At 34.7% G+C, this 14537-nt stretch overlaps 1 protein-coding gene across 5 annotated transcripts in view; it reads left to right on the top strand.

The window, feature by feature from the left end:
• Window positions 1-14537, top strand: part of GK (glycerol kinase) — an 83364-nt gene that overhangs the window by 51773 nt on the left and 17054 nt on the right. For all 5 annotated transcript variants that reach the window (XM_020980056.2, XM_020980055.2, XM_020980053.2 and 2 more), the window contains 7 exons: window positions 1193-1235; window positions 1733-1813; window positions 11656-11734; window positions 12998-13094; window positions 13574-13658; window positions 14011-14131; window positions 14239-14382. In XM_020980056.2, the coding sequence (XP_020835715.1) occupies window positions 1193-1235; window positions 1733-1813; window positions 11656-11734; window positions 12998-13094; window positions 13574-13658; window positions 14011-14131; window positions 14239-14382 (650 nt within the window). The remainder of the gene's footprint in view (window positions 1-1192; window positions 1236-1732; window positions 1814-11655; window positions 11735-12997; window positions 13095-13573; window positions 13659-14010; window positions 14132-14238; window positions 14383-14537) is intronic.

Below are 14537 nucleotides of genomic sequence, written 5' to 3'. Positions count from 1 at the left end.
TTTTGAGGTTCAATGATTTGTTCTTGGTCAAATATCTATTATATATCAGAGGCAGGCCTTAAAAAAGCTCTTCCTGATGACAAGACTGTGGTAAGCTGCCTCTGATACTATAAGTATCCTAAAAATTCATGAATACCTTTAAAGATATTAATTAACTATGGGGATTAAAATTATTCAGTTGGAAGTAGTAAGTTCACAAGTAGAAATCAAACACCAACAAATCCTTTAAAAATCTAGATTTAATAATTCATTAAGATTTATCAAAAAGTGACTTATAAAACTGATTCTCATTCTTAATTAATTCTCATTGATTTTGAAGTCTTGTGCTTTTAAAAAAATTACTTCTGTTTACTAATATATTAAAACCACTTTCATCATTGACTTTAGGTTTCAATTAGCTTCCCCTGATTTCTATTTGCATCCTTTTCACTTTATTAGCTTCCTAATGTAGTTGAAGGCCACTTGTCAATGTGAAAGAATCAGGCTTGGGCTGGAGTTTTGAAGTTAATACTGACAGATATTAGCTGCCACCCAAGATAGAACTATCTTGACCCTTTTCTGTTTCTGTTTGAATGTGCTATAATATTACTGAACAAAGTATTTCTCAAATACCTTACCCTAATTGTTTCTCCAAGATCCAGGTGGCCACAGTTGCAAGGAGCCTGGGTTAACTCAAAAATGCACTAATGCTAGAACCCAGAGAAGTAGTTTTACTGCTGAATAAATTTACTGCTAATAATGTTTGTGCTATTTGAATTGGCAGCCAAAAAAATCCCTTTGTGATTGATACTTTGTTGTCATTCAGTAACATAAATGGCATAGATACCACCTCAGATTGTGGTTAATAAGGTTGTTAATATTTATTTGTTTGTTTTTGGTAGTTGATATTTAAACACAGTATTCCTTTGACAAAGAAGTTAGAAGTAGCCTTTAGGAAATTTATCTCAAAAATATATTACAAAAAATGATAGTTGTGTTTTTCACCGGGTTCTCCTGGCTTTTCCCCTAAGTTGATCTTCAAAACTTTTTTTTTCACTAAAAGATATATGATGATTTAGAACTTTAGAACATAGCAAAGGCTTTAATAAAAAAAAATATTGTGCCAATAAATGAAATGTTGGTTCGGGTAACTTGTTGGAATTTGTCTTAAGTAAAATTACTGTATTATACTTTTCCTTTTCACTAACTATAGGTATGGAACAGGCTGTTTCCTACTATGTAATACTGGGCAAAAGGTTAGTTTTTTTTCTTCTTTATTATCAGGGCCTCATTTTACTTGTGAAAGCAATAAACTGTTAAACATAATTTGTTGTAAGCTTTTTAAATGTTTGGATCTATTTTTAGGTATAAGTAAATAACATTTTAAGGTGTTGAATCTAGTCAAACATGAAAAATCATAAAATTTAACTTGGGAAGAGCAAGCATTTATGTACATATATTTTTTATGTGTTGAAAAGCTAGAAGGTAAGGGGCAATGATCCTTTATTGAAACTGATATAAATAAATAAATTGAAATAAATGATTTTACTTATAATGCATTATTTATAATATTGGTTTCCTAGCCAAAAGTAAGCTTAGTGTGAGGAAAGCATACATCTACATGTATTTGGGTATGTGTTTGTGTATGTGTGTGTATAAACGTAACATATGTTTGTGTGTATAAATATAATTTTCACCATTCCTTTAAAAAAAATAATATTCTTTAACCTTAAAATATTTCTGTTTTGTCTAGTGCGTTTTTTCTGATCATGGCCTTCTTACCACAGTGGCTTACAAACTGGGCAGAGACAAGCCAGTATGCTATGCATTGGAAGTAAGTTTATTTTCACAAACTTTGATAATATTATTTATCAAAACTTTGAAACATACAGTGATTTCTAAAATCTTACCCCAAAATCTTAGTGAATAATTTTGGAATGTTGATGTCTGCTATAAGTAAGGATTTTTGAAAGTTAGCCAAAACAAAAAAAAAAGGTGGCTCTTGACATAGTGCTCTATGCTCCAAGGAAAATCCCTGCAGAGACAGGGCAGTTCTTCTTACTTGTTTCCTTGTGATAATCAACTTACTATAGTACTTAGTAATTTAAGATGTGGAGAAGGAAATCAAGAAACTTCAAAGAGCCAACACACAAACAAGTGCTTTCTCCAAGTATATTTAATTCATAGTAGAAAAAATTAGAGAGCAGACCTGAGTACTTGGGTATGCTAAGCTCTTATTCTACACACTGCCACAGATATGTTAAAAACAAAACAAAACATGTTTTTTTTAAAAAAAAACACTGACTTTTAAAAAAAAATTCAAATGGTTTCTTCATGAATTACTCTTAAATTCAATATTGTTTTATTAAGTGATTTATGCAACTGACCTAGAAAAAATTGACATCTTATACTGTGCCACCTATATCCAATCTAAAATTTTAGAAATTACCACTATTTTAAATACTTTATAATTTGCAATCATTTCCTAGGTGTGTAAGAGCTTTAATATGTATTTCATATATTTTCTTTTTGCCACATTTTATATAGTGTAATGTTTTCATGTACATGGTAACTCTGTTGAAAAGTTTGTTCTCTCCAGTGCACTCTATGTCCCTACACATTTTTCATGGGCTACCTGAAATCCTTTGGCAGGCTACAAGCAGCCATAGCTTGTGCAGGCCTGGTATAGATTATATTGATACTTTAGAATAAATTGTAGTTGTTCACTTATTCTCATGCTCACATGTACACTTTTTTACTTCTATTCAATTGTTTTCTTCCCCCCATATGTTGTGCCTGTTCAGTACACAAATCAACAGTAGAATAACTAAATTTTCTTTGTAAGGGACCTTAGTGGCTAGTCATCTGGTCTGATCTCTATGCAATCTCTTACTTCCAGTCAAGCAAGGAACCCACCACCTCCTAAGGGAGCCCATTCTACTTCTGCACACTTCTGATTATTAGAACATTTTTGCTAACATCAATCCTAAATTTCCTGTTTGTAACTTATGCTCGTTTGTCTAGGTCCTGTCCTTAGGAGCCAAATAGACCAAGTCTAATCCCTTTTCCATGACAGCCACCTTCATGTTTATTTTTTTATTTTTTTAAATTAATTTATTTTGATTTATCAACAATCATTTCCATAAGCTTTTGAGTTTTAAATTTTTCTCCCCTTCCCACCTCCCTCCCCAAGACAGAGTGCAATCTAATACAGGCTATACATATACATTCCTATTAAACATATTTTCATGTTAGTCATGTTGTAAGGAAGAATTAGAACCAATAAAAGGAACCATAAGAAAGAGGAAACAACCAAAATTTATGCATATTTCAATGGCAAAATGGCTTCTATTTTTCCCCTTCATTGATCTTCACCCAAATGTTTGACATGCTGCCCTCTTATGGTTGTTGCTCTTTTTACTTAAACTATTTCTTTTGAATAAGGTGTAAATAGAATTTCATCCTACTAAGTCACAGTGATATGTCTAAGGTCAAATTTGCTTCCTCACATTATGACCTCTAGTTCCTATTGTTTGTTGCATAAATTTTAGGCATTAGTGTATAGACTTTTGAGTGTCTATGAGCTTTAGTTCTTGCCTTTCCTGTCATGGATTTTTTCTACTGTAAACTTAGTTGGCTCCTAGTGACTTGCTGATGTTAGATACAGATGTCACAAAGTCAGTGAAGTTTCTGCAAAATTTCCCCCCTTTCCTCCATACTAATATAGATTCTCATTTTTTTTTAAGACTTGTCAGTGTTTACATCTAACCTAAGCACCTCTTTAAGATGTTTATTTAATCTTTTTATACCTTTTGGTAATATAACTACTGCTCTACATTTACTTTTCTTTTTTGTACTAATTTCTTTGTTTCACCAGTTTGTTTTTCTTAACACCTTACTTTACCTGTATTAAGCTTATCAATTGTTTGCTTACCTTTTCTTTCTTGCCTAGCAAAATGACCTTCTCGAGTCCCTCTCTTCTGATCTTTATTCTTTGTGATCATATTTGATCTGGTTTGTTTTTTTTTTTAACAGAAGCCATTGACAGAATCTGAAGCTGGATATTGTTCTGTCTCAAATTTCTCCAAAGCTCAGTCTCTATTTCTTCACTATTCATTTTCTTATTTTGTTCAGGTTTTCTCTCTTTTCCCTATTTTTCGGTGGAAGTTGGAAGTGAAATTCTCCCATCATTGAAATCTTTTCTGCTACAGTGAAGGCAAATAGTTACCTATCTTGGCTTTATTGGACACTTGGTTTGGGAGAGTGAGATAGCAAATATCTTTTATTTTTAGTTTTCGTTATTAGAAAAGTACTTACTTTAGCGAGCTGAAATCTTCCTACTTCTACTTTCCATCCATTGGCTGTACAGACTATACAGAATGAGCTTATTACCTCTTCTACAAAACAGTCCTACAGATATTAGAAGAGCTTTCTTCCTTTTTGCATGATCCCCCCAAATTCTACCTTTTCTGTGCTAAATACCTTGAATTCCTTCAATCACTTTGAATTTGAGTTACCTTACAATCATGGTTACCTTCTTCTGGATGTGTTCTAGTTGTCATTGCCCCTCTTAAAATGTAGTGCCTAGTATATGAAATGGGACTATTACCTGCCTCAGTCTGATTTATATTTATTTTATATGCAGCTTAATACTACATAAACTTTATTTGTTGTTGTTCAGTCTTGTCTAGTTCCTTATGACCCCACTTAGGGTTTTCTTGGCAAAGATACTGGAGTGGCTTGCCATTTCCTTCTCCAGCTCATTTTACAGATGAGAAAACTGAAGCAAACAGGGTTAAGTGACTTGCTCAAATTAAGTGACTAGCTTACCCAGCTAGTAAGTGTCTCAGACCAGATTTGAACTCAGGAAGTCTTTCTGACTCCAGTGCTAGCACTCTATCCACAGCACCACCTAGCTGTCCTATAAGCTTTATTAGAAACTGCTTAATACTGTTGGCTTATACTGAATTTGTGGGTAAACTGCAAAATCGAGGGTTTTTTTTTCCATGTGACCTACTGTTGAGGATCCTGTACTCTATCCTGTACTTGTGCAATTGATTACTTGAACCAAAATGGTTAGTTAAATTTTTGTTTAAATTTTATCTAATAAGCTCATAATTTCAGCTTGTGGAAAACTTTTGATTCTCTCATCAAATATATTATATGTCTTTCCTAGCTTTGTACCATCAGGAAATTTCATAAACATTTTAAATCTTTGATTTATTGGTAACACACACACCAAAAAAAAAAAGAGCTCTTTGGCATTAATTTGCTTATCTTAAAAATGAGGTAACATCTTTTCCACTTCTAAAATTATTTGACAGGACAAAGGATAGAGTTCTCTCTCTAGATTGGTATTGATCCATTAATCAAATGTTAAATAGTTGTTCATTTAGCTAAAACTTCATCTAACTGATTATCCATCCTACATTTTCTTATCTAAAAGCTCTGTCAAATGCATCAATGAAAGTTAATAGAAAATTGGTTATATCTATAGCATTCCAATTTTCTACCAATTTAATAACCCATTTTGTCCAGGTTTCCTGTGTTAGAGTACAGGGCTTATTTTCTTTTATAGGTTTTCAAAGAGCATTTTCTTTATTAATCCAATTTAATATTTTGAGAGATGTCATTACACTGCATAGTTTCCGAAATATGATGACGGAATCAAAGATTTTTCAGGAGTCGTGTATTTTGTTCATAGTGGATGCTTAATAAATGTTTGTGAATTGAAAGTAAATTCACTTCACTTAAGATGTAGCATGGTGTGTTAGCACTACGCTGGGCTGAGCTAAATTTGCCATTAGCTAGTTGTGTGGCTTTGCACAAATTACTTAATCTCTCTGTGTCTTCGTATCTTTATCAACTTGAGGAACTTGGACTAGAAAATAATATCCCTTCTAGCTTAGATTATTCCTAAGCCTTTGTATGTCTTCAGAAGATTTAGGATACAAATAACCTAAGTGCATTATTTATCCATTTTAAAACTTTATAGTTTATTGATTTAAACCTTGATAGTTGATTAGTTCTATCTCTGGAGTAAGAATTTCATACATTTTCTATAGTGTTTAACATTTTTATTCCTTAATATTTCTTTAAAATTTGCAGGAGGGCACATTATTTTATTCTAGAATCTAATAAGTAAAGCTCACAAATCTCCCTCCATGGTTTTACAATCCCACAGTTGTCATCTTCCCAGACTGGAAAGTTTTTTTTTTCTTTTAAACCTAAGTATTACAAATTTTTCTATCTGTTGCTAAAATTAGTTGTTATTTCTTTCTTGAATTACTGAAACTAGAATTGTACTCAGTATTCTCGGTTTCTAATACCTTTTGTAAAGTTAGGGTGTTTATTATTTTCTGCACCTTTCCTGATACTCTCAAAGTAGCACATTAGGTGAATCTCTGCAGCAGGCAGAATTCATTTACTTAGATCCTTTCTGAGATGTCCTTTAGTCAAATCCATTATAGAATCACTTTTTTTTTTAGATCATTTAGTTCAGCCACCTCATTTAACAGATGAGGAAACTGAGACCCAGAGTAGTTAACTGACTTCCCCCAGGTGGTTTTGGATTCTTTTTCTCTAAATGTATTTTACTTCATACGGTCATTGGCTTCAGCATTAGTTAATGATGGTTTGTTGAGAATACTCTGGAAGTCTTCAGCTCATCTCTCTAGCATCATGTCTGTCACTGATGAGTGTGGCTCCATCTTCGCTGAGTAGTTGAGATATATCAAGTCTTTGGTCTTTGGTGCATAAATAGTCCTCAGGGTATTATAGAAGCACTTTAGATTATTTTACTGTTGGCATAAAACTGCCTTCTTACTGAGCCAAGAATTGTGCATCTCTCTAAGCTTCACTTATCCTCTACTACTTTTTTTTTCTTTTTGCTGAGGCAGTTGAGGTTAAGTGACTTGTACAGGGTCACACAGCTAGTAAGTGTCAAGTGTCTGAGGCCAGATTTGAACTCAGGTCCTCCTGGCTCCCAGGCCAGAGTTCTTTCCACTGCACCACCTAGGTGCCCCAGTCCTCTACTTTTGATCGAGTTAACTGCTGCCTTCTTGGATACAGATGAGCTGTCCTGCTCCTGTGGAGTTTCATTCTCATTTCTCATTTAGCAGCTTCTGAATTTCCCCATCATTTTCATCAAATCAGTCCTGATGTTTGTGAGTGTTCTGGTCCAGATAAGCAAATGCAGTGCTGTACACCAAGTCTCTGAAAGCTGCCTACTTCTTTTCTTCTCCATCAGTCCTGTATGCTGACTCAGCTTTCCCTCCAGGTCAGCAATAAACTGTTCACTCATGGAGAAGCACTCTAATCTCTCTATTGATACTGTCACCAATGGTACAGGCCCATATCACCTCATGCTTGGACTATTGTAGTAGTTTACTGCTTGATCTACCTCTCCAGAAGTGAGGAGGAGAACTCTCCTCATTGCAATCCATCTTCCATTCAGCTGCCAGTGATTTTGCTAGAGTGACCATGTGTCTCTGTCTCTGTTTCTCTCTTACACACACACACACACACACACACACACACACACACACACACACTCATCTCCCCCCCCCCAACTCTAGTGGCTCCCTATCACCTCCAGCATCAAATTCAAAATCTTCTGGTGTTGAAAGTACTTCATAATTTACCCCACTCCTACCTTTCCAGTCTTCTTACATTTTACTCAGTGGTTTCCTGGCTGTTCCACAAATAAGACACTCCATCTCTCAGCTCTGGACCTTTTTTCTGGTTGCCCCTTATGCCCAGAATGAACTTTCTCTTCTACTCCAACTACCGAACTCCCTGGCCTCCATAAGTCCCAACTAAAATCATATCTTTTACAGGCAGCTTTTTCCAACCCCTCTTATTTCTCTCAATTTATTCCCTTGTTATTCCCCTGTTATATATTCCTCTGTTAAGTTTTTCCTGTATTAGCTTGTTTATAACTATTTGTTTGCTTGTTGTCTGCTGCATTAGAACATGAGCTCCTTGAAGGCAGGGACTATCTTTTGCCACTTTTTGTATCCCCAGAACTTCGCACAGTGCCTGCCATATAGTAAGTAGGTGCTTAATAAACATTTATTGATTGACTGACTGAAATAAGTTACCCAAGTAGTATTTAATAGCAGGGCCAGAATATTAACTTGTCTTCTGATGCCAGATTTGTCATTCTTTCCACCATACCAATCAGTATTGAAATATATGCCATCCAGTCTGGTATTTTCAAGCTTGTTGATTGGAAAAGAAAATTTGGTGGTAGCATTCACCCTGTCTTATAGATTAAAGATTCAGTGATTCTTATCTCATTGTCAGAACTGTTTTGATCGAATGAATTTGACTTTAAATGAAAAAAGAGGCAGCCAGTTGAATTTTTTAATATTGTATTTGGAGTTCCTTACAAGGTAATACTAAATTTGTTTTTCACTCTCCTAAGAGAGATTCATTCAGATCACAAATTTGTGTATATGTATGGGTATCTGTTTGTGTGTGTGTGTGTGTGTGTGTGTGTGTGTGTGTGTGTGTGTGTGTGTGTGCAAAAGAGAGTCCTCTTCCTCTCTTCAGAGATGGGAATTGAATCCATGGAAGATGATAAGATATTAGATAACTAGATATTAGATAGTCTCTCTTAGAAATTGTAGCAAGAGAAAAGGGGAAAGAGCCCAAAGGGACCTTCATCGAAGAGGATAGGAGATGGATGATGATCCAGCAAAGAATCCTGAAAAGGAGTGATAACGTGTAGGAGGAATATCAGGCAGTAGCAGTGGGGCCTTAACATTACCTTTGAGAAAGCATTTTCAATAGAGTTATGGGGTGAGTCACTACTAAGGTTGGAGAAGTAAAATGAATTGTGAGTAAATAGAAATATAAATGATTTTTTTTTCTAGGAATTTGGTGTTAAAAGTGAGAAGGTTATAGGATGATAACTCCAGGATACAGCAGGGTAAAAGTGAAAGGGCTTTTTTTCCCTAATGTTATAGAAACCATGATTCAGAAGAAATGATTACAAATCATCTTCTGACAGGTGATGGATTCAAGATGCAGAATGAGTCATATTTTTGGATATGACCAATTCAGGAATTTGTTTTGCTTGACTTTTGCATATTCATTACAAAAGTTTGATTTTCCAATGAGCATAGTGATGAGGGAGAGAAAATTAATTTCTGCTAATGGAAAATTAATTAAAATGTGATAGATGAGTATTTGTAGGCAATTGAGAAAAAGCCAATAGATAAGGAGAGACTTAATATATTTATCATAAAGGCAATGAGTGATGGGGCAAGGTTCTAGGGGAGATAAGATAGAGGACAAAAGTAGAGTAATTGATATTGACAAGAAGAGCCACCTGCATCTCAAAGGTAAGGAGAAGACGATAAAAAGAATAAGTTGGGAGCTTGAGAAGAGAAGATCTAGAATTTTTTTTTAACTGCTTAGGGCAGTTGAAATCAAGGATCAATAAAAGTTATGCCCTATGGCAATGAGAGTCCAAATGATTTTTGTTGTTGTTCAGTCATTTTCTGTTGTATCTGACTCTCATGACCCCATTTGGGTTTTTCATGGCAAAGATACTAGTAATTTGCTATTTCCTTTTCTCACTCGTTTTAGACATGAGCAAACTGAGGCAAACAGGGTTAAGAGACTGGCCCAGGGTCACACAGTTAGTAATTGCTAAGGCTAGATTTAAACTCAAGAAGATACTGTTCCTGACTCCAGGCCCTGTGCTCTATCGCAAATTTGTAGTAGACACAGTTGACAGGATTATATAATGGTAGTTGAGGAGTAGAAGAAGGCAAATAGTGAGGGTGATTGAGGATGCTCAATGCATAAATGAGAAGGAGGAAGGAGAGGAAGTGGCAAGAGATTCAAGCATGGAAGATAGTATATTATTTAATTTGTCAGGTTGGTTGGTCAAGACTATGGAGAGAAAATGATGAGAGATCTGAGGTGATGGACTGGGAGAACAGAAAGGAATGGAGTAACTGGTGGTTTCTATAAGTCTGTAAATCAACTCTTATTTTTGTCCCTGCTCTCAAAGAGCTAACATTCTCATTGGGAAGGCAATGTGCAAAAATTAGGAGCAAGACAGAGGAAGAGTTAGAAGGAAAGGAATGTGGTGAGAGAGGAGAATAGGAGTTCAGTAGCAGTTATGAGCAGTGGTGAGATAAAAGGAGGACACCAGCATGTGTATTAAGGTCCCTAAATGTGAAAGGTTTTTGTTGTTGTTGTTGTTGTTGTTGGGGGAGAGCACTTAGGAGAGAAAGACCAGCCACTTGGAAACTAGTAGATCATAGCAACAAGAATAGAGACTGACCTCAAAGGAGAAGAGTTGGTGAGTGATGGCAGAAGAAGGGTCCAAAAACTTCAGTGGAAATAAAGAGTATAGGACAGAAGGAAGAAGAGGCAGCATGTTAAAGGGCATGAGAAGTAGAATGATTAGTCCAGGGGAAGGTGACCGGAAATGTTAAATTTTCCAGAGAGCAAGGCTTTTGTAAGATAAGATGTAAAAAGTATGAAAAGATAACCAGGATGAAGGGACGTTGAATGATTTCAGTAGGAATTAAAGGGCATAATGGAGGAAGAAGACTGGAGAATAGTAGAATTGAGCTAGGTGGAAAATACAGTACAAGGGAAGTGGTTGCAGAAAGCATATTAAAACTGAATTACTGAGTGTTAGATGTAAATAACATGCATAAAATATATTAACAAATTTATAACTTAGCTATGTAGCTCTTTTGTTAGGCATAGTCTTTTTTTTCTTTAGCTTTTAGGTCATTATACCTTCTCCACTTGATTTAAAATAGACCCCTTCTAAGAAGTGTAAATCAGTTGGTATTTAATTATATTAGTAAAAATTCATGGAACAGAACTCTTAATAGATAATAGTTGTGACAATAAATTTATAAAATTCTTGAAACATATGTTTACTTGAAAGTTGACCTGTAAATGTCATAATTAATGAATTTGCTGTTATTTTGAACAAAAAACTACCCCTAAAAGGTGCATATATTTATTTACATGTAAGCATGTGTACATGAAACATACACATACAACACGGTGACTTTAAACATATCTTCAGTTTTCAAAAACAGACAAAAAAATTACCCTATATTCAGACAAAGTAACAAAGGTGTATGCTATAACTCTATACGATGAAAATTTATCTTATTGACTTCCCTTTGCTAATACACATAATGTATATGATCTGTATATTCATTTCAGATGTTTTTAAAACCAGTCGTGTCCTACTCTTCCTGACTCCATTTGGGGTTTCTTGACAAAGATAGTAGAGAGGTTTTCCATTTTCTTCTCCAGCTCATTTTACAAATGAGGAAACTGAGGCAAACAGGTTAAGGGTCTTGTCCAGGGTCACACAACTAGTAAGTGTCAGAGGCCAGATTTGAACTCGGGAAGGTGAATCTTCCTGACTCTGGGCCCAGCGACGCTATCCATTGTACCACCTAGCTAAGATATAGATATAGATATATAAATATAGATATATAGATATATAAGAATAAGATACATAGATATGTACACACATATGTACATATACATGCAATAGTTATGTCAATTTTCTTTTACTAGTTCAGTGAATTTACAGATAGCCTCCACAGTGGGGTGATAGTGATAAACTTCTCTTCCTGGACTGTAAGAATAAATTCCATTTAAGATTTTTTTTCCCCTTAGGGATCTGTTGCTATAGCTGGTGCTGTTGTTCGCTGGCTAAGAGACAATCTTGGTATTTTAAAGTCTTCAGAGGAAATTGGTGAGTGTGGTTTTGTTTTTTGTGTTTTGGTAGTCCTGAAATGTTAGAAAATCTGAATCAGGATCATAGATTTAGAGCTGGAAGTAGTAGAGTAGTCATGTAGTGTAGTCATCTAGTCCATCATTTTAGAAATGAGGAAACCAAGGCCTAATCGATAGATAGGAGGCAGCAGAGGCAGGATTTAAAACCAGGCCTGAGAAGCACACACCCAGCATTTTTCTACCATACTGCAGGACATCCATAAACATTTTGTTATAAATGTTTATGTTAACGTTATTCCAAGCCTTGGATAGATATGTATACATTCATACAAGTATATATCGTATATGATGCACAGCCACCAATTGTTTATTTCCACATATATAATTATATGGGGGTTAATTCTGTTCCATTAAATTGACATCAGTTTAATCCAAGTTGAGATTTGAAAAGCATGAAAATGAAATGTTTCATAAAATCTTATAATGAGCAAAAATTATTAATCTGTGGTTGTTGAATTGTTGATGGGCTATAAACTCTAAACTCAAAAGTTTATTGTAATTACAATTCAAAGATTTCCAAAAAGAAGCAATATTCCAAAAGCTCAAGGCTCAAAGAGCCTAAATAATGCTGATTAAACCTACAGCTTTTTGTTCTGTCTTTGAATAATAAGTTTTTAAAAATTTTCATTACTCTCCTCACATTAGCCTTATCAGTGTACAAAAGCTCTAGTCTGTTGCTGGTCACTGTGTTAGTGTAAGCCTGGGCTTCAAAGGTTATATATCAGGGGAGGACCAACTAGCCAAATACAGTAGCTGATAAATTCTTTGGGAATTTGGGAAACCCACAAAACAAACTTTTGATAAACCTATGTATGCTTCAATCCATTTTTTGAGTTTGATGGAGGAATGTGATATCCAAAAGTGTGTTGCTGGTCAAATGACTGACAAGTGAAAAAAATAAATATAACTAGGGCCCACTTCACTCACTAACTTACGAAGTAGAAGGAACAATCCAGGCTATTGAAGACGAAAGTGGAACTACCTAATACTTTACCTTTTACTTCTGTAGTATCATTTTTATCTGGAGTGGGGTTGGAGGCCAGGGTTACGTTGTTAGATAGAATAGTAGTTATTTAAAATTCTCTAAAATAAAGAGAATATCTTTTGCTGTACTAGTAGGAGACAAAAAATCTTTGTCCTAGTTACATTAGGGCAGGAAGCAACACTAAACAGTTATCTTTTTCTATGTATTATTTTAAGATTTTTTTTCTTCCCATATTAGAAAAGCTTGCTAACGAGGTGGGCACTTCCTATGGCTGCTATTTTGTTCCAGCATTCTCAGGATTATATGCACCATACTGGGAGCCTAGTGCAAGAGGGTATGGATAAAAATACAATATAGTTATTTCTGTCTTGATGCTTTTATTGAATTGCTTTAATGTCATAGCTCCCTCATTTTAAAGATATTTTAAGTAATTTGAGGGAAACTTTTCAAACCTTTTTCAGACCTAGGGGTAATGTAATTCTAGGACTTCCCAGTACTAAGGACATGCAAATCATTTAACAAGAGCTTCTTGTTAAATTTTGTTTCAATATCTTTGATTCCTCATGTTTGTGGAGAAATTATATAATCTGGGACATTGTCTAAACTAGAGTAGTTTAATGTTTCTTTATTTCATAGATATAAAACTAGGGTATGTAAGAAATGTTACTTCTTCAGTGCTATCCCAGTATACTCTCCTCATGAAATTCAACCCCTGCTACTCTACCCCCCAAAAAATTGCCTGTTCTGGAAATTTTCAGTTAGATGAGACAATCTTCTAATACTCTGATTTTCACAACTTCTGTTTGTTTTCAGGATTATTTGTGGCCTTACTCAGTTCACCAATAAACAGCATATTGCCTTTGCTGCATTAGAAGCTGTTTGTTTCCAAACAAGAGAGGTAAAAAAAAAATCAGGCCCAGGTTTATCATATTTTCTTTACTTCTTGCTATTTAATGAAGGCATAGTGTATATACGTGTATATATTGCATATGTATATAAAAAGCTGTGAAAGCAGCAGATTTGCCCTGAATTGTTTTCTTTAAGCTAATACTACAACTAGTTTGTACAATTGATGGGATTAGTAGGGAAGAGTAGATAATTTCTGTACAGATATTTGAGATTGACCTATATTTTCAACTTTAATTCCTATCTCTAGAAATAAAATAAAAATTTTTCTCTATGAATACTACAAAGCTTATTTACAATATATCTGATACTGTATTTTAATTAGAAAATTATATTGATTTAAGATTTTGGATGCCATGAATAAAGACTGTGGAATTCCACTCAGCCATTTGCAAGTAGATGGAGGAATGACCAACAATAAAATTCTCATGCAACTTCAAGCAGATATTCTTTGTATACCAGTAGGTTAGTAAACATTTATGCCCCAAAATTGATAGGAACAAAAATTGTAAATTTGAAAGCTATTTTAAGTATATTTAATGCTTATACTGATTTGCATTTTTTCACCTTAGTAAAGCCTTCAATGCCTGAAACAACAGCACTGGGTGCTGCCATGGCGGCAGGTGCTGCAGAAGGAGTTGGGGTTTGGAGTCTTGACCCTGAAGATTTATCAGCCGTCACAATGGAACGGTTTGAACCTCAGATCAATGAAGAAGGTAAAGACAAACTCTTTTAAAGAGTATTCTTTAAAGCAGAGGTGTGAAAGCTGCGACAAATTTCCCCAAGTGTGCCCAACTAGACTAAAATGTAATTGGGAAATGTTTAACAAAACAAAAATTCTGTACAATATGGATGTTAATTTGTGGTTCTC

This window comes from Phascolarctos cinereus, unplaced genomic scaffold (assembly GCF_003287225.1).
Source record: "Phascolarctos cinereus isolate Bilbo 61053 unplaced genomic scaffold, phaCin_HiC Scaffold_726;HRSCAF=1367, whole genome shotgun sequence".
NCBI classification, from domain to species: domain Eukaryota; kingdom Metazoa; phylum Chordata; class Mammalia; order Diprotodontia; family Phascolarctidae; genus Phascolarctos; species Phascolarctos cinereus.
This window is presented reverse-complemented; position numbering and strand designations above follow the sequence as displayed.